Raw genomic sequence first — 27,066 nt, 5'->3', positions numbered from 1 at the left:
GAAAGAAGGTTAAATTAGGAGAAAAGGAAGTTGTGACTTTCTCAAATTTATGACTTTCTGCTTTTCATTTAATATGATGCAGTTTTCATTTCCATCTGTGTCTTTTCCTGTTCATGCATATTTTTATGGACATGTTTTCCACTTGGTGATGTTGTCTTTAAAAATAAAAAAGGGGGCAATTAAAAGATTTTAAAAGTATGCTAACTGTACTCAGTGACCATGTTACAGTGTGTCATGGCATTAAATATTTTCCTTTACATTTTAAAGAAATTTTTGTATGTGGCTTTTAAGTTAAAAAAGAAGACATGGGAATTATTTGGCAGTTTTTATACTAGAAGAAAGTGTCCTTGAGTTCAGAGATGCTTTGCTTCATAAATTATTTGGAATAGCGGTAGCCTGCATATGCTTTCATATACTTTGAGGCATTCTGGATAGTTCAGTAAAAAACTGACAGAAAGAATTGTTCACAGATGGCAGGATACTGAAAAGGAAGTGAAAGAGAAGATGGAAGTATAGACAGGGTAATGCACATTAAGAAAAATACTACTCTTCAGCCTATATGTGTGAAGTTGTGGGCTTTGCTGCCACTGAGGAAAGAGATCAGACAATCTTTTAGGTTTTTAGTTCTAAAGATAAGGGCCAGTTCTCCAAAAATCCCTGAATTGTTAGGGTTCGAAGGGACTTCTGGAGATCATCCAGTCCAATCCCCCCACAAAAGCAGGTTCACTCAGAGCTGGTAAGAAAGCAACACATCCATGTGGGTTTGAATATCTTCAGAGACTCCATGACCTCCCTGTGCAGCCTGTTCCCGTGCTCTGAAATCCTCAATGTAAAGAAGTTTTTCTTCATGTTGAGGTGGAATTTCTTGTGTTTTGGTTATGGCCATTGCTTCTTGTCCTGTCACTGGGCACCATAGAAAAGAATCTGGCACCATCCTCTGGCACCTGCCTTTGAGATACTTATATTCACTAATGAGATCCCCTCTAAGTTTTCTCTTCTCTGGACTAAAGAGGCTCAGCTCTGTAGTCTCTCCTTATGAAATAGATGCTTCAGATCACAAATCATCTCTGTGTCCTCCACTGGACCCTCTGCAGTGGCCCTTTGTCTTTCTTGGGGCCCAGAACTGCGCATGGCACTCAGAAGTGGCCTCATGAGAGCTGAGTAGAGGGGCAGGATCACCTCCCTCAGCCTGCTGGCAATGCTCTTCCCAATGTACCCAGGATAACATTGGTCCCCATGATCAGCTGAGTAAACTGAATGTTGGGACCCAGTAGGAAAGAAGAGGAAACCACAGAAAAATCATTTATGTTGGTCTTCTATTAACCGATGATACAGTAGTCCTTTTGACTATAAAGAAAGACTGTAGTAGTACAAGAGTAAATAAGGTATGCAGTGGGACATAAGATGTCACATACATGTAAATGGACTCTGCCAGAGGATTTGCTAAATTCACTAGATCTTCTCAGTTGATCATTGCAATTGCTGACAGAGATCTAGGACGGCATAAATGACTTTGAATAGACGAACAGAGCTTTGTATTTGAGTTGGAACACCCCCTCTGCAGTCTTCATAAAAACAGAAATATGTACTGTTGTAGGCAACTACACTCTAGAGTTATTTGCCATGACACATTATGGACCCAGGTAGATGCAGGTAAGAAGGAATACCCAAATTCAGAGAATAAGTACTTTGCTGGCTGTTAAATTTGACAGTACCAATGCAGCCAGCCTTTAGCTCAGGGCATCCCTACATCCCTTGTCAGCAAAGGCCAGGAATAGGCAGTGGGGAAAATTTACTTATTGTCTCCTCTGTGGATTCATCTTGTAAGAAATTTTTTTCCATGTTGGCTGCATTTTGGAAGACAATTAGTATCTTCCAGCACTTTTGCTATCCTATCCCTCTAATAGCATCTTGGAGGCCTGTGGACTCTTCAGATGTTCCAAGAGCAAAAAGCCTAAAACTGAATAAACACACATTCAGAATTTATTTTTGCAAATATGGTATGCATACTCACTCTCCATTTTGAGTACTTTTCCCTGCTCAAAGGATTAAAGTGTAGCAGTTTGTTTCAACATATAAGAATAAGCTTAGCAGTCTATTCTGAAACATAAAATCACACGCTTATTAGTACATAAAAATTAGTGTAGTTATTCATGTTCTCCTGAAAGCATGGATTTTCTAAGATGCACATAAACAATAAAATAACAAAAGGCATTAATAAAATTTAAGATCTATTTGGGAATAATGCAACTTAAGCTGTTTGATTTTATCCCATTATTTTTTCTGATGTCTTGCAGCGATGTGTGTTTATGAAGATAAAACACACACACCCATATAGGTATATTTTCCCTCACTGTTATATCTCTCACTTAAAAAGAGAAAAAAAAAATGTTCCTGGGTTTTGCATTTTGTATTTGAGGTTTCTGATTGTTAACTGTCTTGTTTTGAATAATGCTGTAGTAAAGAGCTGCTGATTCACAGACAACTGACAAAAGTTGTTTTTCCTGGAAGTCATCTGTGACCCTCTTCAAAACAGCTTGTGCTAATTAGACTTTGAAGTGTCCTCTTGGTGGAAAACTTTTTTCTCCTGCTTTTTAAGAAAAGCATCTGGTCTGCTAAAAAAATAATTTGTTAGATTAGTAATCAAGGACAGTTAAATAATGTTCTTCATGCTGACAAGGCCATTGATTTTCCAGTTAGTTTAAAATATTTTTTAAAGTACTTTTTACTGTAAGATATTTATTTGTGAACCAAAAGCCAGATGTACTGGGGCTTTAAATTATGCTTCTATTGTAGTGGCTTGTGAGTTTTGTGCACCACTGATATTTCAAAAGAAGATCATGCTATTGGAGGTTCTGAATAAACACATGGCTAATACCATGACAAAAAAAAAAATCTTTAATGTCTTGTGAAACCAAGGAAGTTCAGAGGAAAAGAAATGTTAAGTGGGATGACTAAGTAATTTGGGTGGTTAGAGTTCCAGAATATGAACTCTATTGTTACAGTGCTTGTTGTAAAAGGAAAAGAACCATTTGCTAGCCTTTTAGAATGCAGTACTACAGTCATACTGATGTGTTTTATGGTAACTGTAAGGAAGACCAATGTTTGTAATCTCGACAGCATGTCTCTTACTTTGATTCTGTTTGGGGTTTGTTTACTGTGGAGTTTTTATTCCTGGGAGCAATGCTGACAATTGCCTGTTTAACATAGGTAGAGGAATTTATGCTAAAGGCAGCTGGCCACGAATGAGTAGGTAAATCTAACAGACTTGTTCAGATACTTTAGCTGGTGAGGTGTTAAGTGTAACATCCCTGTCAGATCAACCAGCACTTTTCAGCAGAGAGGTTGTAGATGTGCACCTAATTTGAAAGAATAACTAGGTTGGTGATTTGATGAAGATGTTATTAACAAATAAAAAAAATTGTCATAGTTTGTAGAATGAAGTGCCCATCTCTAATGGTAGCAGGAGTAATAAACTGCTATGACTTGGGAAAAATTCCACTTTTTTGAATCAGCATTTATTTCATTTGGATATTTACACATTTGATAAGAAAATGTAGTCCCTTGTGAGCTTCTTCTCAGGCACAAAGCTACAGCTTTACTCATCTAATTGATGTGGCATGTATTTCCTTCTGAATTAACTTGAGAAAAAGTTATCCACAGAGGGGAGTAATTTGAATATATTAATATTTGACATGTATTCAATCAAGTTTTTTTTTTTTTTTTTTGTTTCAAACCATATCTTTTTAGAGATAAATAATCAGATCCTTCCCTATATTGTCAATGAGATAAAGTTACTGATTTCTGGCTAATACTTTTCAGATACTAAGTATTTTAATTTGAAACAGTGTGTTGAGGCTATGGAGTTCACTAGGAATATCTTAAATCATAACAAGGGAGCAATTTTCCAATGATTTTTTTTTGTTGTTGTTGTTTTAGGGGTTGTTTTTTGGTGTTTTTTTTTTTTCTTTTTTTTAATGTGGATTTAACCTTGGAGCAGTTCCAGCTGTGTTAATAAACCACAGGAAGCTTCAGTGAACATAAAGTATATTTAAAGAAATTCTGTCTGTTACCTAATGCACAGACAACTAAGCAAGAGCAGCTGCTTACTAAAGTCAGTTTCTTTTTCACTACATGTGAAATTCATAATCAAAAACAAGACATGAGACTAGTTCACAGCTAGTAGTTGGCTGATTTACACTCGGTAGTTGCTGTTGAATGTGGCTTGCACAAAGAAGGTTGAATTTGGTTAATAGGGGAGAAGTCATAAGGCATTAATTGCTTTTGATGCTTTCAGACATTTCTAGAATCAGCAGTCTAATTTAATCTCAATGAAATATAAATCTTATGTTTTGTCTGCCAAACTTATAAAGTTCAAACATAATCAATTTTCTTCAAAGAGCTCCAAGTATGGAAACCTGTTTGGTGATATGTGAGGCTATATATGAGCATTACTTGAGTATTGTATGAGTATTATATTATCAATATATGAGTATTATTAAAAAATTCTAATAATGCTAACTGCTTCTTTTGCAGAATAGATATGAAATTGAAACATTCATGATTCTTTGGGAGTAAGCAGGAGGGGCAATCAGAATAGTGGACAGCAACTGGTAGTACTCATGCTGTTGTATGGAAAACCTGCCACTTTAGAGGTTAGAAGAAGGTTAGGGGACTTCTTTTCTCTTGAGAAAGCTAGAGATTATTATACAGTGTTCTGTTAGTACTGAGCATCATCAGGAAGAGAGAGGTTTGGGAATTCTCTTTCTGTAGGTACCCGTAATTAAGTTTTATCCAGCTGAGAATAGCCATCAACACTGTCATGACTGAGCTCCAGATGGCAACTAAACACCACACAGCTGCTAGCTCTCTCCCCACACACAGTGAAATAGGAGGAGAGAATTGCAAGGCTAAGAGTGAAAAAGCAATGGGTTCAGCTAAAAATAGTTTCCTAATTGAAATAAAAATAACAGTAATAATGATAGCAGTAATGAGAAGGAAAATAAGAGAGATAAGTAAATGCCAAGCAAGAGAAGTGATGCTGCTGAAAACAATTGCTTACCACCAACCAACCAAAGGCTGCCCAGTTCCAGAGCATCAGCCCCTTGGCAGCCCCCTGCCTCCTCCTTTTGCTGAGCACAGTGCTACAGGGTGTGGGGTATCTGCTCAGCTGGTGTCATCTGTGCTGAGCCTCTGCCAGTGCTCTTGTCCAGCTCCAGCTCTCTTGGTGGTGAGGTGGTGTGAGGAGGAGGAGGAGAAGCCTTGAATCTGTATAACCACTGCTCAGTAACAAGCAGCACCTCCCTGTGTTACCCTCACTGTTCTCACACGAGCCCAAAAGTTCCTCACCAGCTACTGTGTAATTAACTCTATCACAACCAAAACCAGCACAGCAAGAAAGGTATTTCTGAATGTTTTGCATTATAATAAAGGATCGCTCCCGGCGCTTCAAAATGCAGTACTGGGTTCTGTCTGTGACAAGAGTGATTTTTCTATTTTGTTGGACCGATTTTTAAGTTCACGATGATGGCTGAAGTCAGGACCCTGATGTTCACTTATTCTGCTATTGTTACTAGCTGTACTGCTTCAAGCTCCAGCATTAAAAGTCTTTCTATCTTTCTTAGTTCGGTCATCAAATATTAAAAGAGGATACATATAATTGTGGAACTACAAGGCACAAGATTATTTTAGAAATATTCTTGGTTATAGTTCAATCATTGCAACATAACATATTTGAAATAAAACATTTCTTCCCTGTTTTTTCATTCAAGTTAGTATAAGTGACACCTACATTTAGCATGAGGTCTCATTTGAAGGACTACATTTTTTTTTCCTTGACCAGATTTTTCTTTTTCTTTTGTATCCCAGATGGCTATTCCCTATTTTAGAAATAAATAGTAAAAGTTGAAATATTCTGCATTATTCCAATTTAATTTGTTATTGTTTTGTTCAGTGCTGGACAGCATTTTTTGTCAAAAGTTCTGTGTCCAAAAGCTTTCAGCCAGTTCTTTTGAGGGCAATACTCAAAAGTTGGCAGAATAGTGATGGGCTTACTACTACTTGTGGGTGAAGTGTTGTGCTCATAGACTGACAGATATTTGGACTGTAAGAAGAATGGCTTATTTTATTAAATTGGAATGATAATTATGACTAAATTTCAAATACTGTCAAACATTTCAAACTTGACCTTTACATGCAAATAATCCAGCAAACATGCTGAACTGGAGGGCACCATTCTATTGAAAGGAAGTTCCTGGGAAGAAGGCCAAACACTTGAAACAGTGTTTTGATTGCTTACTCCAAATTTTCAAACGATGAACGATGACAATCGTCCCTGCTAAATGTGTTTGTGGTCTGAAAAATTTACCATTACTCAAATTAAGCTTCATGTTCCTCAAGCTTTTACAGTTACAGACACTCTACTTTTAAGAAGCTGAGCTTGAACTCAAAACCCTACCATTAAGGCTTCATGGGGTTTTTGAAAGCTAAGGTATTATGTAGTGAAGGCATTTTAGCTTCTACAGTAAATGTGTTTGACAGGCTGCAGTCTCCTATGAACTCTTCTGGGACATCTGACTCTTTTTAACATTTTTAAAACCACTAACATGCTGAACACTTTATGAGTAATTAATAGTCATAAATGTAGGGGCACAACTCTGTGCTTTGTGCTCTTCTTCTGTCAGAGGAAATACCTGTTCAAACTTGTGTTCCATTGTTGCAGACATTTATTTTCCTTTACAGCAGTACTGACATTCATACATGTGTTCTATCACATCTCATTAAGGTACTGAGCAATGCTTTTAAAGAATGCATTTTCTATACATTGCAGTCCATGTAATCATTACTGTGAGGTAATATTACCACTGGTTGCAAATTGAGTAAGTAAACCTTTTTCAGATATCTTTTTATATACTTGGATGGTTCTGACCATAACAAGGTTTCAGTCTTGTTTGGGTCTAATTATGCCATAATATATAAAGTTAGTAATGACAAAAAATAATTGAATGTGGTGGTTGTGTTTCCTAGGTATAGCATACCTGAGTGGAATGTGCAGTGAAAAACGAAAATGTATAATTGCAGAGGACAATGGTCTGAATCTGGCTTTTACAATTGCCCATGAAATGGGTCACAAGTAAGTATGTGGATATTAAAGCCTAGCACTTGTTTGCATTTGATTAAACTAATTTGATTGTGTGCTTCAGTTTTTCCTTTCTTTCTATAAGGAGGGGATTTAAATTAAATGAAAAATTTAAAAAATAGTGTTTCTGTTAATAATAATATGTATCAATATATGGTATGCAACTTAAGAAAATGTTTATGACTTGAAGTAATACAAAAAATCTTTATAGCTACAAAATAAATAAATTGACTGGAAAGACTGCCATTGTCTGGGGAAAATCAGGTACCCCAAGATGTTTGTTCTATGCTGACTGTGGTATTGTGTAACAGATCCAACTCTAACAATTGTTGCCAACAAACATTTTAATGAGATCATAAGTTGGAAGAGCCCTTATTTAATTTGGCTTTCTCAGGATAGATCCCATTATAGTGTAGAATAGTAATTGGTCATTGCAACATTAATGTTTTTCATCTTAAAAGAAGCAAAGGATAGCAAAATGAAGGTGAAGTTAGCTGTCCTTCACAATTGGGCTGGATGTTTTTACTCATTCAGTGTCAAATATTTTAACTCAAAGTAAAAAAATTAATATTTTGCAGCAATTAAATCTGTTAATTAGATTTGAACTTCATTCTTGGTTTCACTACTTGTAAAGAAAAAGAAATAGAAAATGTCTTACTTTTAACTAAAATAAAAGGGCCATATGTATTACTCTGTTTTCTGCAGTGTCTGTGCCAGGTATTTGTGTATTTGTATTATAATATCAGTCTCAGAGTGACAACAGAGAGGGATGTTTTGCTAAATGTGCCGTTAGGTATCTTAGGACAAATACTTTGAATTGAAAGTGACTTGGTTTAAATTCGGTTCAAGCTTCCTGAGAATGGAGATCCTAGCATCTAATGTTGAAAAATTAAGTTAATTGCAAGAAAAATATGGAAATTGAAATATTTTTATTGATTGCTTTTTTCTGGATGCAAAATAAGAAAATACAGAGCAATTATTTAAAGACAGACACAAGTATAAGTTGCTGAATGAAATTGGTATTTTAAAGGTTTTTTTAGCTTTTTTGAGTTTTTTTTTTTTTTTTTGCATTTTCATAGCTGCAGAAAAATATTCCTGGTTAATATAAGCCAGCCTGCTTGCATGATAGTTGCAATAAAGGAAAGACCTAAAGGGAAAAATAAGATATATACTGCTTTATGAGCAACACAATAAAAGCATTTTTAGATTATAGAAGCCTTTGCTGCAAAATTACTGTATTTGAAAAATGAGGCATCTCAATCAACAAGAAATACACCATCTTATGCTCCCTGAAAAATGGTGATAGGTAATGTTCTTGCAAAGTTATGGGTGGTGTGTTGGTTGTGCAATAGCAAATCTGTGAATGTGGGATACTGATCTTAAAAAGTTTATGTGGTTGCATAGTGGTAAGGTTTTTGTCTTGCAGAAGACAATCAAACCTATCTTTGACTTCCTAATGTCTTCTAGATGGCAAGCAGTACATTAAACAAGGTAGACAGAGAAGCTCATTATTGCTGCTAGCAGTTCTTCCATATAACCTATGTTACATTTGTTTGTGAACTTGGAATATCTTCATGGCTTTGCATTGCAGCTGGACTATGAAAGAGAAAGAATTTTCATGATCTTCCTACAGGAACATAAAACTTACATCGCTGATACATAAATCCTGGGGGAAAAAATGTTACAAGGCTACATAAGAAATTCCAGAGCTTTCAAATCCTTTTCTACTAATTCAAATAAATTTGGAAAAAACCAATTTTGATGGTATCCCAGCCATCATATTCTCACAGTAGTAATGGCATTTGGATATCCTTAGAGACAGCCTCACAATTTTCTGTGAGTAATGTAATAAGTATTTTTAAAATTAGAAATAAAGACTTAATCAAATATTATGTCAGTGTAAAAGACATGATGTTGATTGAACCAGGCATTTCTTCAAGAGATCCAGACTAATGAAGGCTTGTAACAAACCACATAGTGTATAGAAGGAAAAAAAAATAGCATCCCCCAGTGCAAAAGATGCAAAGGCATTGAGGCATACATCCCTGCTTTATGATGGAGTCAGAGTCCTTAGCTGTAGCAGACTGAAATAAAGTGATCTTGCACCAAAGAGCATAAGGTGACATTTTAGAGATATTTTTTTTTTTCTGCATGAATGTATCTGTTTGCCATCCTGGCCCTGGCAATTGCAAAGAGGATGCTAGAATCAGCTGAATCTTTGTGGATAGACAATATAAAAATGTTTGAAGACAAACATTTGAATGCAGATCCTATCGGAAAGACTTGAGCAGATTCAAATATATCTAGAGTATCTCTTACAGAGATTTGTCTTACTCATTCTTAGCTTCCTCAGAAGCAGAGATTAAATGCTCACCATAGACCAGTCACTAATAATTCCTTCGAGACATCATCTTTTCTAGAAAATTTTCACTAACTCTTTTTGAATCTTGAGGTCATTTAACTACTACCTTGGTTGTTTTGTATGTAATATCTTTAACCGTTTTAGTTGCTCTTGTGAAGAGTCTAGTTCAGCAGCATAGAACCAAAAGCTTTCTCAAAGACTTTGCTTCTTGAAGGATAAAGAAAAAACAACTCTGTTCCATTCTGTACAACAAATATTATTCTTGCCCATAAATCATCATACAAATAGAATCAAAACTTATGAAATATAGATGCTGTTGATTTTCATTTTCTGAAAGCATATAGAAAGAAAGACACTACCAGTTGTCATTGTATTAATGAATATAAAGTTCTGATAATCTTTATTCATTGAAATTTTTTTTGATATCCAACCTTAACCTCCCCAGGCACAGCTTGAGACCATGTTCTCTTGTCCTGTTGCTAGCTGCCTGGGAGAAGAGGCTCTTATATTAAATACATTCTGATATATGGATGTTTATTAAAATGTTGTGTTGTTGGCGGTTTTTTTTTTTGTTTTGTTTTTCCAATTAAAAGAGAAATATTCTCAAATATTACAATAGCAGAATAAACCTTAATTTGCAATATAGCATGTTTGTTCTAGCCCTGTGTATCTGAATGCACATCATATTTTAATGACATTAAGAATTAATGTAAGTCAACAGTTGATTTTTGAACTCTATCTGTGTAATCAGTTATTAAAATTTGTATCTCATTAATGGATTTGGGTTTTTTAAACATATTCTATTTATTAAAATAAATTTACTAAGCAAATAGGTAATTACACAATGAGGTCACATTACAAAGTAAAAACTAACAATAGTTAATTAAAAGATATTGTCTCTGTGTTAAGAACAGGGGCAAGAATGAGAATTGCTGGTATTGAGGTTAACAAGTTTCATGTGATTTTACTTAAATGATGATCCTCTATGGGCTATTATTCCTTTTGAAGGATGGAGAAATAAAGAATGGATGTAAATTTCTGCATCTTAAAATAGATTAATTTAGACTTATTAAGTGTTCTAAATGTAGTTTAGAAGTTATCTTAACCTCTTAAAAGAGAAACTGATGGAATTCTTCAGAATTAATGTTATACACATCTGCATTCTTTTTCTGACAAGCATTTTGGAAATATGAGAGGTAACTGTTATTAAAATTCAGGATATTCTATCACATATTTTGTAGTGATGAACAGGGAGTCTGTGGAATTTCTGAATCACCTATTTAGTGGTTAATAACCAAAAAGCATATATTCTTTGTGACTATATTAAAAAGCTGTATGTAATCCTCCCTCAGGTTATCAAGGGTCCCACAGTGTCAGTGGAAGTTGTGCTGGTAACCTGTCCCCAAATAATCTTACTTCCTTCTCTCTTCCATGCAACCCCATGGGCTATTAGGGTATTGGATAGAAAGTGCAGGGGAAATTCTTGTCATTGTGCCTTTATTCCAGCTGCAGAGTCTCTCATTTCTCTCTGATTGCTTCTTTCTTAATTTTTTCTGTTCTGTTTGGCTAATGGTCTAAAGCTGAGTTTCTCAGTCCAAGATACATAGATATGGATATTAATCTCTCTGTAGGTACTGTCAGAGTACCTACTGTCAGAGTTTGACTGTTTTGGTGGGTTTTTGTCACCAATGAGTTTTCTGTTCACATCAAAGTCAAGTGAAGTGTAGAGACAGGAGCCTAACTTTCCGTAAAACAGCTTGAAAAGTACAGCTACTGTTTGAAAAACTGAGCTTTGTAGTGATTTTAAAAGTAATGCACAACAGATACAGGCAATCATCTTTCCTATATAATTATTGGTGTAATGACAGATTTACAGAGAAATGGTTATAATTCCCTGCTTTTTGTGCAATGTGGTCATGCTTGGAGCAGAGAAGGCTCTGGGGGAAGCCTATGGCACCTTTCAGACAAAAAGGAGACCTGCAGTAGAGCCTGGAGAGGGGCATTTTACAAGGGCAGGACAAGGGAGAATGAGATAAACTGAACAAGTGTAGGTTTAGATTAGATAGATATTAGAAAGAATTTTTTTTACTGTGAGGGTAGTGAGGCATTAAACAGGTTGTCCAGAGTTGTGCACTCCCCATGTTGAGTTGATCAAGACCAGGCAGGGAGGAATTTTGACCACAACGTGGTATAGTGGAAGATTCCTGGTCCATGGAATTTGGAGCTCCAGGTTTGGAGCTAGATTAACGTCCCTTCCAACCCAAACCACTCTATGATTCTATGGTTCTCTTCTTTTTATTTTTGTATTGCTTTCTTTTTGTTTTTGTATTGCTTTATTATCTGTGATATTTTCTAATTTCTTTGTTAAAAAAAAATAGGCATATTTATCTATAAAGCATTGTATTTGTTTAATAAGCTACAATTTAAAAATTACTCCTAGAGAAGAAAGGTAATGTGTTTTTTATTTGATAAAAATTAGAGGAGACTTAGTTTTGTATTGCATTTCAGCATTACATATTCTCTATTTCAAACATGATTTATACAAAATCATCCTAGTAGTTTCATTACTGTATTTTTTTTTTTCCTGATAGGTCAGGAATAGTATCCATAAGGTACTAACTGTTCTAAACACTTGGAGTTAAACTGACAGTGCACTGAGTGGTCTTGAAAGGGTTTTCTTTTTTTTTTTCCTAACTACTGTAATGAAATTCAAAGTATGTATATTAGATGCTCAAGCACACAAGTCCTTGAGATTACCTTACATTCATTTTCATGCTTTAGTGGGTAAGTTTTTAAAAATTGATAGTCTCTTTTTTGCCTGTATCCATATCAATGTAGACATCTTTGTTCCACAGTCATATACTTATGCTGGCTTAAATCAGCTTAGGATCTTACTGGGCATATGGACATATAATTCCAAACTTCAGTGGCCTGAAAATTGTACAGCAAAATGTATTTAAGATTACAGATGACATAAAATAATGAAGTCTGTTACATACTTCACATTTATGTTTACTCATACTTAAAATGTTTCTGGTATTAAAAACCATGAAAAAAAATTAGTTTTGTTGATCCAGTTCTAATCACATTTGTGCATCACATCACTGCAATGCCTGGGAGAAATAAAGCATCACCACCCTTTTGCTGGTAGCAAGACAGCTGAAGAAACAGCTCAGGAAGACATGGAGCACTGAGACAGGGATGAAGAACTTCATCAGCATTTTAGTAATGTAAATATAGGATTTTTTTTTTACATGAAATTTAGATTAGTCAACTCTTTCTGTGGCAGGATATTAAGGGTTGTGTTTCTACCAGGTTATACTGTTCCAGGATGATTTTATGTTAAATTTTCCATAGGATAACATTTGTAAACTAGACAATTAGTAACTGCAAAACATCCTACAGGATGCAAAAGCTTAATTGATAGTCTGATACATTTAAAATATCTGTGAAAAAATTGACAAAAAGATCGTAACGATGTCAATGTTTTTGATAATACAAAACCTCAATTTTATAGCTCTTCACTTAGTTTATGATAGCTCAATGATGTGGCATGGGTATTGTTTCTGCCAGAAGCCAGTACTTCTGTATTATATAATCTCTGCAAAAAACCTTCAGGAAGAGGTAGTGTATATTTTCATGTTATGATGCTAAATATATCTGTCACAGCAAACCTTTAAATTATTTATATACTTCAGTCAAAGGACCATGGCTCAGTAGTTTGTCTAGATCCAGCACCATGAAGCATGGTATTAGAAGTATTGGAGTTACAGAGAAGAAAGCTGTTCTGCAAAAGCTGCCAGGTCAGCTGGACAGCAGCGCCCAGAGTATGCCAATATCCTTATAGTAATATGCGTGGTATATTTTTACCCAGTTGTTTTAAGTCTGAAAATGTAATCTGAATTTACAGCATTGTGGAGAATGTGCAATGATTCACAAAAGGGAAATAATAGCTGCATAAAGTTATTTATTTTTACTTTTTCTGATAATATAACTTTTAACAAGAAGATTGAAATTTCCTTGTTTGGTAGATTTTCCTTTAAAGAAAAATTCTTTCCAAAAGAAATCATATTTTACCTTTTACCATTAAAATTTTTCTGTAGCTGGTCAATTGCCTTTCACTTTCAGCTAAATAATTAATTTACAGTGTCTTATCCCATTTATTCAATCATCTGTGATGCCCTCATATGTTTTAAAGGACATATGAAAATCATAAAACACATAATACTTCACTAACTGGGATTTAAAAAATAACAAGCCAGAATATAACAGCTTATAAAATCCTTCTACTAGGCTGGTCTTTTTATATATTTTTCTCTATAAAGATAGCAGTGTGATAAAACATTTTGTTGAAAAAGTGCAATAAAAATACTGAGAATGTAGTGTAGCTTCTGTCTGTCTGTGATAGTGAATAAGGGGTGTTATTTTCACTTATGAAATACATCCTCATGATACTGCAGAATTTCAGATCAGACAAACTCATGTGAAAATCATTGTACTCTAAAAACTCCATATAAGCTTTTAAACCTTGTAATTTTGGGGTCCATAGTTTAAAAAGTTTCAATCGTTCTACTGTACTGTTGCACAAAATTTTAAAAATGGAAAGCAGTGGAAATAAAAAGGAAGATAACACTTTGTTATTAATAATACTTTTTAAAGTTATTTTTATTTTTAAGGTGAAAGAATTTATTATGTTAGTGACTTATTTCACAAAATGGAAAAATATCTAGGATAATGGTTGAAGAGAATTTGCAAATACTGTATAGAAATCACTTGTACCAATATGAATTTTTAACAAATCAAATGGAATGTGATCCCATCACACATCACACGTATAAACTGGCAACTGCATTCAGGGGTTTTCTTTAACAAGGGGAAAGTTTTCTAGTAATTTTCAGTCTTCCCTGAGCTCAACTAGTAGTATTATACTTGATTTGTAGTTCACACTCTTGTTCTATATATGACTTGGAATAAATAGATCCTTTAGTATTTGGGAATCTATTTATTATACAGAACGTTCTATTTATCATACTGAACATTGCTGGTTCCTTGACCCAGCACTTGCTCTTGCACTTTTCTTAATCTGCCTCTTATTCCTAATCTGTCTCACTGTTAGTGACTATGAAAATCTGACCTTTAGTTGTTCCCTTTAATTTTTTTGATTCTCTTGCTTTTTGTTTACAGATAAGCCTAAAGTTATTATCCATCTGAGCTAACCTAATTAATTACTTGTATAATAAGTTTTAGATACTATTTAATCTTTGTCCATTCTTTGCCTGTTTCTGGTTTAACAACATCATTCTTGTTCAGGTGCACTACTTGCAATTTCAAGTGTGATAGGATGGTGATGGCTATCATCTACCATTTGCAAAGCACAAACAAAATAATGAATAAATAATAAAAAGCTTTTACCTGGAAGCATGGGGCGGGGGGGGGGGGGGGGGGGTGACTGAGCAAATGCACATTTTCATGAAAGTTGCATATATAAAAGAATTTTGTGTCCTACTGTGAGAAGAAATATAAAATAGCAATGCAGACATAATTATTTCAAGAAGGTGTGTGCATAACCTTATTTAGCCTATTTAAAGGTAGTATAGTGACTGAGGATCTTCTTTTGAGGCTTAAAAGAGCTTTGATTTTGTAATTTTATTTTGTAATAAAATGAGGTCAAGTTAAATTGTAGTACTTGGTACTTGTTCAGTATGTTGACACTGCATTTTGAATGTAAGAATATAAGCTGTTCTCTAAAATGACAGGAGAGATGCTATTGCCTTTTTGATTCCAGCTCTGCACGTAGAATTCCAGCAGTAGTTCATTGTAAAAGAATTGCTTTTTAAATGAAATATTGAACTAATACTTTTCTTCTACTTTTAGTGGCCTGAGTTATTAATTCCAAATACAGAGAATTAAATGATGTTTCTTTGTACTATTTCTGCTTGCATATTAAATATTTAGCAAAAATTATTCCAGTTTTATATGTGGCATCACATTAAAAAATCCTTTAAACAAGTGTTAGAGGTTTTTTTAGATAAAAACATTTTTTTTCAGTGGACTTGATTTATACTGTTAGTGGAGTTTATTGGACCAGGTCTGTTTCTCAAAATACTTTAAAACTGAGGTAAAAGTGTTGATTGCATAGTGTGAACTTAAATGTTGCTAATATTTTATTTAGGGAAAACATTCTATAGAATACTTCCTACTTGAATATTTTATCTGCTCTATATAGCCTTTAACCAGAATGGGTTCTTATGCAACACAAAATAAGTACCATTTATTTTCTTAAAAATATAATTTATTTCTATATATAGACACGAAGTACTACTTGCTAAAATACAGCACTGTCTTCTTTGTTAATTGTGGTTTTTTCAGGCTATTACAAAGTTTTCTTATAATCCCAAACTCTTTTTTGTCTTTCTCCCATGCACGTGGTGTTGGTTTATTCTTGTATGAGGTTGGATGATCCCAGCTGTGGGAGAGAGGAGAGGGAGCACTGGGCTGAGTGCTGTCATAATACATTCATTCATAATACATTCATTCTGTAGGAAGAGACAGAACAGCACCTTACACAGACATACCTTTGTATCAGTGAAAGGATGTAGTTATGTCCTTCATATGCAGCAAGGGGGGCTAGAAAATATCATGACCACCACTGCGAGCACTGAGTAATGCTATATCCTTGATTGTTGATGGAGAAGTAGGTATACATGCTTACACTAACTCTTGTGTTGAATAAGAAGGTAGGTTGTTCAGCTTCTGTTTTTCACTACACGAGGTGATGTTAAGAATGAAATCAGAAGTCAGTTCTGCTGCACACTGATTTTTGTGTGGTCTTGTAATTGATACTAGATCAGATAAGAATATGAAGCCATTACCATGCTACAGAAGAGATCAAAAACACTCACTGAAGAAAACATTCCTGAGAATGTTTAAGAGCAGGTTCTGTTGCATCTTTAGCTTACTTCTCAGATATTGTCCTGCAATTTAGTTAATTGATGTTAAATTAAAATGTGCATTTTTGAATGCCTATTCATTCAGGTAAGCAAAGGATTCAATACTTGTGTCTACTGTCTTCTGGATTTTTTACATGTACTTAATTTGGAGGTGGAAAAGAATTGAGAAATTAATTCCATTTGATTAGTACAGATATTTTGAACTACAGTTGAATGTTAAAGCAGGATGGGAGAAGTTTTACAAAAGTATGGACAGCTAAAGTACTGGAAGATTATTGGAATTGGGTTTTTTATTAGTGCTTAATGTAGCTGATATACACATCAGTTATAAGTGGTTAAAACAACAGTTTTAACCACTTCATGCTTTTAAAATACAATGTTTTCCTTAGAATTCTTGTGTTAATAAACTTTATAGAATGCCTCTGTGTTAGTAAATTGGAAAAAGAGGGATACACTGATATATATGCAATGGTGGCTAGTGTTTTGAAACAGTCAAGATCATGGTTCAGCTTAGCACACATTTCCCTAGCTGACTTTACAGAATATTTTGTGACAGAATCTAGTTTCAAGAATTGTTTTTCAGAGTGAAGGGAAATAATAATATTTAGAAATTACAGGGGTTTTGTAATTTTTGTCTTAAAAATATTTAAAATAACATATAAATGTGTTAATTCCACTCTGCATAACTGGGAGTCATGAATTGTATAATAAAGTTTGTCAAGATTTTGTCTTGCAAATGTTTTAGTTAAAATCCTACAGTGTATATGATCCTGAAAAATGAGTATTTTTAAATTACTACTTTTGCACTAAGGAAGCTATGAGCAAAATTTTTTCTTATGTAGTCCACTAGGTTAAATATCCACAGCTTTCCTGTGTCTTCCTCTGCAGGCGGGTCAGGAAAAGACAGTCTATGATCAGAGTCAGACACATTTGCTTGCCTCATTTATATATTTACAGATAGCAGAATTATCCAATATATGCAGAAACCACTGTTTCAGTGCTCCAGAATGTGAGCTGTACACATCAGTGTAAGAGACAGAACAAGGTAGCTAAGCAAGAGATAGCAAGGTAAACCCTACATGATATTTCCATTAATTTCTTTAGTAAACACAAGGTAAAGCAAATTGCAATTTTATGTACAATTTGAATCATGAATGGATTTTGGGATAGAGTGTAGAACAAAAGTGTTTGGAGACAGACTTTTTTGCCATTTGCCACTGTGGGGTGGAGAAATAAGGGGAATCACAATGTACTCCAGTTTTTGTAGACACAGCCAACTTACTCTGTTTTCAGTCTGTAAGTGAAAGAATCAATACAAGGCATAGAGTTTTATTAAACCTGAAGTTTTGCTTTTCTGCAGGGCAGAGTAATGCTGCAAAATTCCAGCACTATTTAAAATACAATACTCTGGAGAGTAGTCTCACACCTTGTTGCAAATCTCCAAAAACAGTTGAGTGTATTTATTTCTTGTAATATCAGTCAAGCGTGATCCACTTAGCTAATTCTGAAAATCTAGTTATATTTAGGTGCTTCTTCTTCCTCTCTGTTTGCTAATTCTGAATGAGAGTGGCAGTGAGTCAGTTAAAACAGCAGCGTCAAGCAGATGTTCAGTAGAATTTTTCATTGCAGTGATTGAATGTGAGAATTAACTGGGATACATAAGGATGCTAAGTCTTAATAATCAAAGTCAATTTTATTTTTTCATCAGTGTTATTTTTAACAAGAGATTGAAAACATATTTAGGCTTTTTATCTTTAGAGACAATAATTGCACATCAAGGTAGTGATCATTTTAGTATTCTACAAAATTTCAACCAATCAGTTCCTTATAGAATGAAGATAGAATCACTGCCAAAATATTCACTGACCTTAAAACATAAGAGCACATTGCCCATTTACAAGAAAAATAGTATGCATTAAACTTGCAATTGTGCAGTTCTGAAAATTCAAAAAGTTGTCCAAAATATGCATTGAACTGATTAGAATGCAATATTTCTTATCAAATAAATGAAGCTCCCCCTTCCATCTTTAATTATAAAATTGTCATCTACACATGGTTCTGTGCACTTCTATGAAAGATGCCATGGAAAAAATAATCAAAAGAGGTTTCCCACATGTAATACATATGAACTATGAGCAATATGAGCTATTTACAGCCCTTGCTGTAAATAGTTTTAACTTACAAAAATAATGAAAACAACCTGCTTCTTTGTTTCACTTTGTTTTGTTTTTAAAAACTTCAAAATTCAGCATGGGGATAAACCACGACAATGACCACCCGTCCTGTGCAGATGGTGTCCATATCATGTCTGGGGAATGGATTAAAGGACAGAATCTTGGGGATGTTTCATGGTCTCAGTGCAGCAGAGAAGATCTGGAAAGATTTCTCAGGTATATAATTCAAGAAAAGAACTCTTACTGTATGTCATTTATAAATAGATGCAATTAATATACTGAAATACTAAGTTTTCAAACAATAAGTTTTTTTTCAGAATTCATTATAATATTTTAAGTAATCATGATCTAATATTAGATGTATTAAAATATGTTTTCAGCAGCAATTACATGGATTTTTATATTTTCATGTCTTAATGTATATGATCATATTTTTATTAACTTATATAGAAACTTTATATATGCCACTCTGTTTACTGTATATTAATATGATGTGTACTGAAATGTTTGGCCACCAAAACCTTTATCCATTAAGTAAGCTTTATGCTAAAATGTTGTCCAGCACTTTTCTGAAATGCTGATCAATTATATTGTCTTTCTGCAAATGTACAATAACAGAACATATTAACTTTAACAACCAGGCCATATAATTTTAAACCTGAGCAGCAGCCCAATGCTGATGAATAAGAAAATTGTAGCTGTCCACATACTTTGAATGTTTTATGCAAGTTTAAGTTGGCATGGCAGTCAAACCCTGGATTTCTCAGCATATGAATCTCTGCATTTTACCAGGTCAAAGGCCAGTAACTGTCTGGTACAGACGAATCCTCAGAGCCTCAATTCTGTGATTATTCCCTCTAAGCTCCCGGGAATGACGTACACTGCGGATGAGCAGTGTCAGATTCTTTTTGGACCAACTGCTTCCTTTTGCCAAGAAATGCAGGTAAGGCTGTGTCTGTACTCCAGAAAATGCATCTATCATATAATTTTTGTGTAAGAGTAGCTTTTGTACATGTGTTTGATAGAAAGAGAATATAGTGTTTTTGCAGTAAGAATTTTACACTTGCTTTCCAAAACTTAATAGCACATATTCATTGGTTTATCTTGTAAGTCTTGCTTTAGGTTTCTGAATATCCTGAAGCATGTTTTATTGATACCTCTGTTATACTTTAGAAACATGAGATATCATAGACACCTTGTTGTAGCAAGTGGAATATCTGCAATTTATTATTTAGGTTCCATTTTATTATGGCTTGGGTACTGTACATCCATTTCTGACCTTCAGAAGATTATGCTATGCCTGTGCACACTGGGAGGAGTAAGAGTGGTGTTAATTGGGCTCTTTGCACCTCTGAGCCCAGGCAGAGCTGTACAGTGCCATGACAAGAGTAGTTCCAGTACTTGAGTCAGTTTGCTGACCTTGCTTCATGCCAGTTTGAAGCAGTGCCACTGCATATTAGACTTAAAAAGACAGGTTAGCAAAATTGAACAGGTCTTCATAATTTTATGAGCTAATACTAGTAGACATCAGATTGAATAAGCAGTTTAAGAATTAGTTTTTACAGAGAAAAGTCAACCTTTTTTAGCATCAACAGGAGAGACTAAATATATTTGACGCCTTTTATACACTAACCAAGACAAGATGGAAAGATGATATACAAATATATAAAGAGCATGGAGTATGGATTGATGGAGCAGGCACTAGAGGAACTGTGAAATAAAATTTCATCAGAATCAATGGGCAGATAGCCTGAAAAGGTTAGGAATACTAAGCAGGAAAACATAAATCCTTTCTCCTTTAGTTCTTTCTCCTTTAGTTTTCTTCTGTTTTCAGTTTGGACATAGTACTATTATTTCAGAGATTTTTGCTTAAACTAGTCTTTATCTAAAAGATTCTCAAAGGAAACATTGCAGTACATGTACTACTATGGCATGCTGAGAGTGGGATAGTTGAAGAGAAAAGGAAAAAAATCCATAGTTTAATGGATTTTGTTTTAGCTGTCTTATTGGAAACATTTTTACTCTGGATATGAACAGTAAATCTCAATGTCACAATTCTACAAATATTCTTCATTACTTCAAGTGCTTTTTTTATGAATTTCAGCCTGTGTCTTGCTTTTCAGTACATTGCTTTCGGTTGAAGGATGTAACTTTCTGGTTTTCATTCTCTAGAAGCCTGTTTTGAACAAGAAGATGGTAACATGTTTAGAATTTCTTGTGCATCTTCTTTGATGATTAAATATTCTCAAAAGTAATTGAAGAAAGAGACAAATATCAAGATTTTTTTCTTACATAATACCTTTATATTGTGTTCTTTTGTCTGGATAAATCCCCTTCTTATTACCTTTGTGTTTTGTTCTGATTCATGTATTTAAATTCAGATAGTCAAGTTGTCCTATGACTGTTTTGTTTTTTTCATAGATTTAGTAAATATTCTTCCTTTGAAATCCTTACTTGGAGGCTTCTTTGGTTTACATTATTACTTTAGAAGTATTAGGAAATTAAATTCAGTGAATATTACCAGGGTAGTGTTCAACTAGTGTTTGCACAGAGATTACTCTAGGTTCTATGTGCTCATAGCTAATGGTCCATTTCTAGTCATCTTCAATCATCTTTTGACATTCTTCGTGTAAGAGGACATCTTTCAGCTAAATCAGTTCTTTTCAGATAAATAAATATGTCTGCTTTTTCCTACTGGTGGGATCATTGCTTTACATTTATATCAAATATTTATTTTTACAGTAAAATCAACAGAAATTTCTGACATTTTTACTGTAATATTAAATATTAATATTAATAGACCATTTAATATTATTAAATATTAGCATTAAATTTAGCATTGTAATTTAAATCCAAGTATAATCCAAGTTTGCCGTGAAGAAGGAATATAATAGTGATGCAAGACAACATAAAAGGCCTATGTTTGTTTCAGCTATGCTTTTTTCCTGACAAACTGCAATTTAATTTTAGTCATTGTCATGAAACCAAATGTGTTACTTAATGACTTTATGATCTTAATAGTTAAAAAAAGAGAGCCCAATAACAATTGCTGAGAAGACAGCAATGGGAAGAACCTTCTGCACTTTTTCCAAAATCCTCTGCAAAACTGGTAACCCTAAACTGAAAATTGTATAATTAAATAGTGAATTAAGAAATTACTGTAATGAATTTTTAAGAACCTTGGGTCTATTAGAAATGAATAAATGACACTAAGGACAGAATTGAGAAAACATGGTGAGAGTAGAAAATAATTTTTCCAAAACTTCCTTCCCAACCTCGGTAAAGTCACCTTGTTGGTTTTCTTCTGTGTTCTTCTATCTGGAAGCAAAATTTACACTCTTAACTTCCTTCCAACAAAAAAACCAAAAAAACCAACCAAACAAACAAAAAATTAAAAATTCAAGAAACTTGATCCTCTGTTTCTAGACATGAAGAGCTACTTACTTACAGAAAGCTTAGGCACTGTATTCAAATCTTCATTTGTTCCCTGCTGTGGATCTTAAATTTATCTCTTCTGTTATGGAAGTTTACTGCTAGTCCAATTAGATATAGAATTTCTAAATAATAGAAATAACGTTTCTATGGTGAAGGGGAAACTCAGGTGGATAGAGTACAGCCCAGATGATAAGAAAATTGTCCTTCTTTTACATGTGTTTTTCCTATGAAAACAGAAAAAAAAGTTACCAATGGAATTCGGCTAGAACAAAACCATTTAAACTTTCCAGAAATCTTTCATGAGTTCTAGTACATGGGCTGTGCAACACCAACGTCATCTAACTGTGAAGCACAGTTACTCAGTAGCTAATATTATCATCTTCTTCAGAAGTAAAAATATGTTAGATAAAAGTAACAAGTATGTTTCATCTAACCTTGCAATTAATTGCATGTTACTTAATATGAAGATGACTCAAATTTCTCTGTGCTGATTGTACAAATTATTGTGGCTGCCATTGGAGAAATCAACATTTAGAATACCTTTCTAAATTTATTGCAGTATTTCATTACATATTTCTGTATATAATAGTTACTGTATTAATTTATTACATTAATTAATTAATTATGCATAGGTAATCACTGAGTATTCCCTGATATCCAGACTACTTCCTTTTATCTCTGTATAGTCTGTCCTACTCTGCCAGTAACTGGAAGTTTATTATGGCTAGAGTCGTCCACAAGCCAGGAAATGAGAGAAACACGCTCCTTGAAGGTTCATTTAAATGACAGTATATCCAACAATTTATATCCCAGGATTTTTTGGACATGGTCTACTTGCTGAGCAGTTCATGCACTTCAGCAAAACTGTGTAAAAGATAAATTATGAACTGTGTCACAATCTTACGTTTTTTGAGACTAGAAGATTAAATTAATATGTTCCATACAGTTCTACATTAAGGAAATGTGTTTTGTATATAACAGCTATTTAACTGAGAAAACAATTCAATAATGATGAAAAATAATTTTAATTCTACAAATATCAGTGGTACAATCAATAGTGCATTTCTGCTGAGATACAATTTTCTACAATTGTTATTGCTAAGGAGTACTTTAGGACTACACAGTTGCATTACATGGCAACCTCTGAAGAATTCTACTGATGCAGAATCTTGCCATCAAGAATTCCTGTTTATTATTTAATTTAATGAATGAAGCAAAGAACTGAAGGAACCACTGTGGTCCTACTTCTACATTTTCCTAAGTGAAGCCCTTCTACTCCCCTGTCATAAATAGTGACTTTATTTTTTCCTTTTCATCTTTATTTCAAAGACATTTTTTTTCATATCCTAGGTAAAGTTTTTAGACCCTAGAATAGAACGAGTGGATCTCCAGGTTCAAGATTTATACTGTGTCTCCATGCTTACCTTGTAAGGGAGCCAAGTTTGCTTTTATGCCCATGATGTCTCATGCAAGAATCAATTAGATCATTAAATTGTTTCACATAACAGATAGTGAGATCATGGCCCAGAAGTAGTTCTTGATGATTAAACAGGATTGTAAAACTTGACAATTTAATGCAATTGTTGAACTATTAAATACTGGCTTTTAAGATTAAAGTCCAGGATGTGAATGCTATCTGGTCAGTTCCACTAAAACAGTTCTTGTCATAACACAGCTGTGATCTTTGCAAAGAAGTAAAGAAGTAGGAGACTGGTTATATTTCATGGTGATTTTTAAGGCATTTCAGGGAAAGATCACAACGAAAAGGAGGAAATGTAATGGAAATGCTACAGTCCTGGTGAAATATCTGTCCTTGTCTCAACCACCACATTTTAAACAAACTTGACTTTGCACAAATATTCCCTTTTTGTCTCTGGTCACCCCTTTTAACTGAACTTTCTTTCTGTATGCTTACATGATTGGAAATTATTCTTCTGATTCCTGCCTCACTAGACCTGTCTCACTAATTTAATTAAATAGACAGAAACAGACACAAAACCCCTGCAAAACTCCAAAACTGGAGTGACCTCTCCAGTAATGTATTGTGACTTCCATGTTCTGTTTTACAAGCTTTTGCTATTAAAAACTCATGACTAACACCTTCTTTCAAAAAAAAAGTCCTTTGTGTGTGCTTGGCAATACTTTGTTTTCCAGTGTACACACAAAGAAATGTTACAACTTGTGAGTAGGCTAATGTCACAATTATAAGTTTTTAATCTTCAATGTCTATTCCTTCCTATGGCTCATTGTGAAATCTGTGATCACTGTTGAACTATACTTATCATAGGTAACTGGTAAACCACTGTGAATGTTAGCTTAGCTATCTGTATTTTGTCTGAAGAAAGTTCAAAATTTCTGTTTGCTTTCAAATCAGTCTGGATCTGCTTCATTGCAGATTGCTAATGAAAAACCCATATTATGTGTTATGGTCCTTCCCTGGCCTTATACAGAAATCCTTAAATGTCAAAACTTAGATGCTGACAGTTATCTCCATATCTCACACCTCTGCAACAGAAATAGAGTCTGAAGAGTAACTAAAGAATCTATATGTGAAATGAAAAACCCAGGAAAAAAAAAACCTACAAGTAAACCACCAGTTTTAATAATTTTGTATCTCCTTTTTCTTGGGTTTGAGGAATATTAAAATCTGTTAATATTAAAGTACTTATTTTAGCAGTTGGTGAAGTAGATGCTTTTAGGATATAGTTCACTTAAAGCCCCAAGTAGTTTCTATCTGGGGAAGTTAGGTCATGGTTTGAAGGGGGGTGGTATACAAGTATTTATAGAAATATGTATTTTAAAAATGAAATAGAGACATCTATTTATAAATATACATATAGAAATATGTATTTATAGAAAGATGTAGAAAGTGTACCTTAGCAAGCAAAGGGTTTTGATTTGATTTTCTTGATTTAGTTTACATGTCTGAAGTATGTCTCTGTGTTTAGGTACCAAAAATACCCAAAACCCTGTAAATCAGACTTAATGCCTCTTTATATTAAGAAGAATTATTTCTAGATTTGTAAAGAACTGTTTGTTGTAAGCCATTCTCCAATCATAGACAAGTGAAATTAAGCATATGATCCTTTGATCTCTAAGCGTTTAAAGAAAAAAAAATAAGGATAATATACTTAAAACTGTGATGACACAGGAGAAAATTTGCCTGTATTTTTTGAAAACCTTGATAAATCTAGGTGGCTTTTCTACCATTATATTCACTCATAAATAAGGATTTAAAGATATGAAAAAATTAATTAGGACAATTAAATTAATATATGTTTTTGTTGAGTGCTACCAACAGTATGTCTTTGATTTCCTACTTTGTCATGAGCATGATGCTCTGCCTCATCTACTATTGTCATCATTTTAATTGTTTAAAAAATAATAAAGAGGAACAGAAATGAGACTTTGTTACTTGAAAAATGCTTCCTAAAATTACCCAGGAACAGGATAGAACTTCTGTAGTTGTTTTTCAGAGATAGACATAAGCTGGTTGTTGTGTGATAGCTCAGCTTCAGCAAAAAACTGTTACAGGATGAATCAGAAATGAGCCTGACTGATGCCATCCTGTCTCTTGTTTCTGTACAATGCTTCAGACCTCTACAATTTTTGACATTTTTTCTTTTTTTGATAACTGATGTTACAGACATTTTTAGATGTAAGACTCCCGATGGAACTGCCCTGTTCCTTGTTTCAAACACAGTCTTTTGTTGAATTGTGTTTTGTCTGCTTTTAGTCTTTTTTTGAGGTAGCATATAAGATTTATGACAAGTTTTTCATGCATATTGTAAAAGGCACAGAGACTCTTACTGGGTGTACCAATATAACAAATCATTTCGCTCAGAAAAAGCAGGTCTTCTGGCAGGCCTGGTTTAAAGAACCCAGCTGTTCTTTATCTTTTATCCTGCTTGCATTACCTCTCCCTCTCCTGTTCCTTCTTGCCCCTCTTTGGGCAATGTCCATTGTGGAGGATCCCATATTACTGATCACATAATTACTGCATATGCTGTAATTAATACTCAGGCCACAGCTCAGCCCCACGTGTCCTCTCTTCACTACCACTTGGTTTATTGTTAAGGGGGAACAGTCAGCAGGGAGAATGCAGTTCTGACAGAAAACCATGGGATAAGGAGGACTTTTCAGACAAAAAATAGGGAAAGCTGCCAGGGAAATCTGAGAAATGTGAGCCAGCATCCTGCAAGGCTTGGCTTTCTTTTGAGTAAAGTAAAAATTCTTTTGTTCTGATACTTCAGAGGGCTTTTCTTTCCATCTCTAAAATTCATTGCTGACTTGCACCCCTGTCATCTCCCTCCTCTTCTTTCCAGCAAAAATATTTCATTTGTCAGGTAACTTTGTGTCTTCTTTGTGAAGATCAAGTCTGATGGCTTTTGGAAGTTTTTTTTTCCTACAGTAATAAATGAATTCTAGAGGAATTATGAATTATTAAAGAGCATGACAGCAGCAGTCATTGGGGTAGCACAAACAAGGAGGGATCTAGAAGTCCTACAGAAGAAGAATTTATAGAAGTCTAAGCAGACTCTGCCTACTTGGGTTTTTTTTGCATGTTTAATATGTTTTAAAATGTGTTTCAATACCATCAAACTAGTAAATTTAGACAACATTAGTGGACTGCATGCAGAAAGTAATTTTGCATAAGATAGATTTTGTGCTTATTCTTTGTTTGGTTTTCAGCATGTCATTTGCACTGGGTTGTGGTGTAAGGTGGAAAGTGAGAAGGAATGCAAAACTAAACTGGATCCACCAATGGATGGAACAGACTGTGACACTGGAAAGGTATGCCTCTGGTGGAAAAGCAGTATCAATTATACCAAACATCTAACATTTAAGGAAACAAATTGAATCTGTTCTTTAAAGTTCCTATTTACCTCAATTATCATAAAAATAAGCTATGTACAATTGAATGTGTTATATATATTTTATAATATACATATGAAAAAAGAACCATTGAATTAAATCAAGGTTAGCCAAAGAGACAGATGTTTTAAT

At 34.1% G+C, this 27,066-nt stretch overlaps 1 protein-coding gene across 3 annotated transcripts in view; it reads left to right on the top strand.

Moving 5' to 3' along the window:
- The window catches only part of ADAMTS19 (ADAM metallopeptidase with thrombospondin type 1 motif 19), a 126,606-nt gene that overhangs the window by 58,748 nt on the left and 40,792 nt on the right, over nucleotides 1-27,066 (top strand). For all 3 annotated transcript variants that reach the window (XM_031507285.3, XM_085567614.1, XM_085567615.1), the window contains 4 exons: nucleotides 7,027-7,132; nucleotides 18,700-18,840; nucleotides 19,417-19,567; nucleotides 26,752-26,853. In XM_031507285.3, the coding sequence (XP_031363145.2) occupies nucleotides 7,027-7,132; nucleotides 18,700-18,840; nucleotides 19,417-19,567; nucleotides 26,752-26,853 (500 nt within the window). The remainder of the gene's footprint in view (nucleotides 1-7,026; nucleotides 7,133-18,699; nucleotides 18,841-19,416; nucleotides 19,568-26,751; nucleotides 26,854-27,066) is intronic.

The sequence above is a fragment of the Lonchura striata genome, chromosome Z, assembly GCF_050655825.1.
Source record: "Lonchura striata isolate lonStrDom1 chromosome Z, ASM5065582v1, whole genome shotgun sequence".
NCBI classification, from domain to species: domain Eukaryota; kingdom Metazoa; phylum Chordata; class Aves; order Passeriformes; family Estrildidae; genus Lonchura; species Lonchura striata.
The sequence above is the reverse complement of the archived record's forward strand: the minus strand, read 5'-3'. Positions and strand labels throughout refer to the sequence as shown.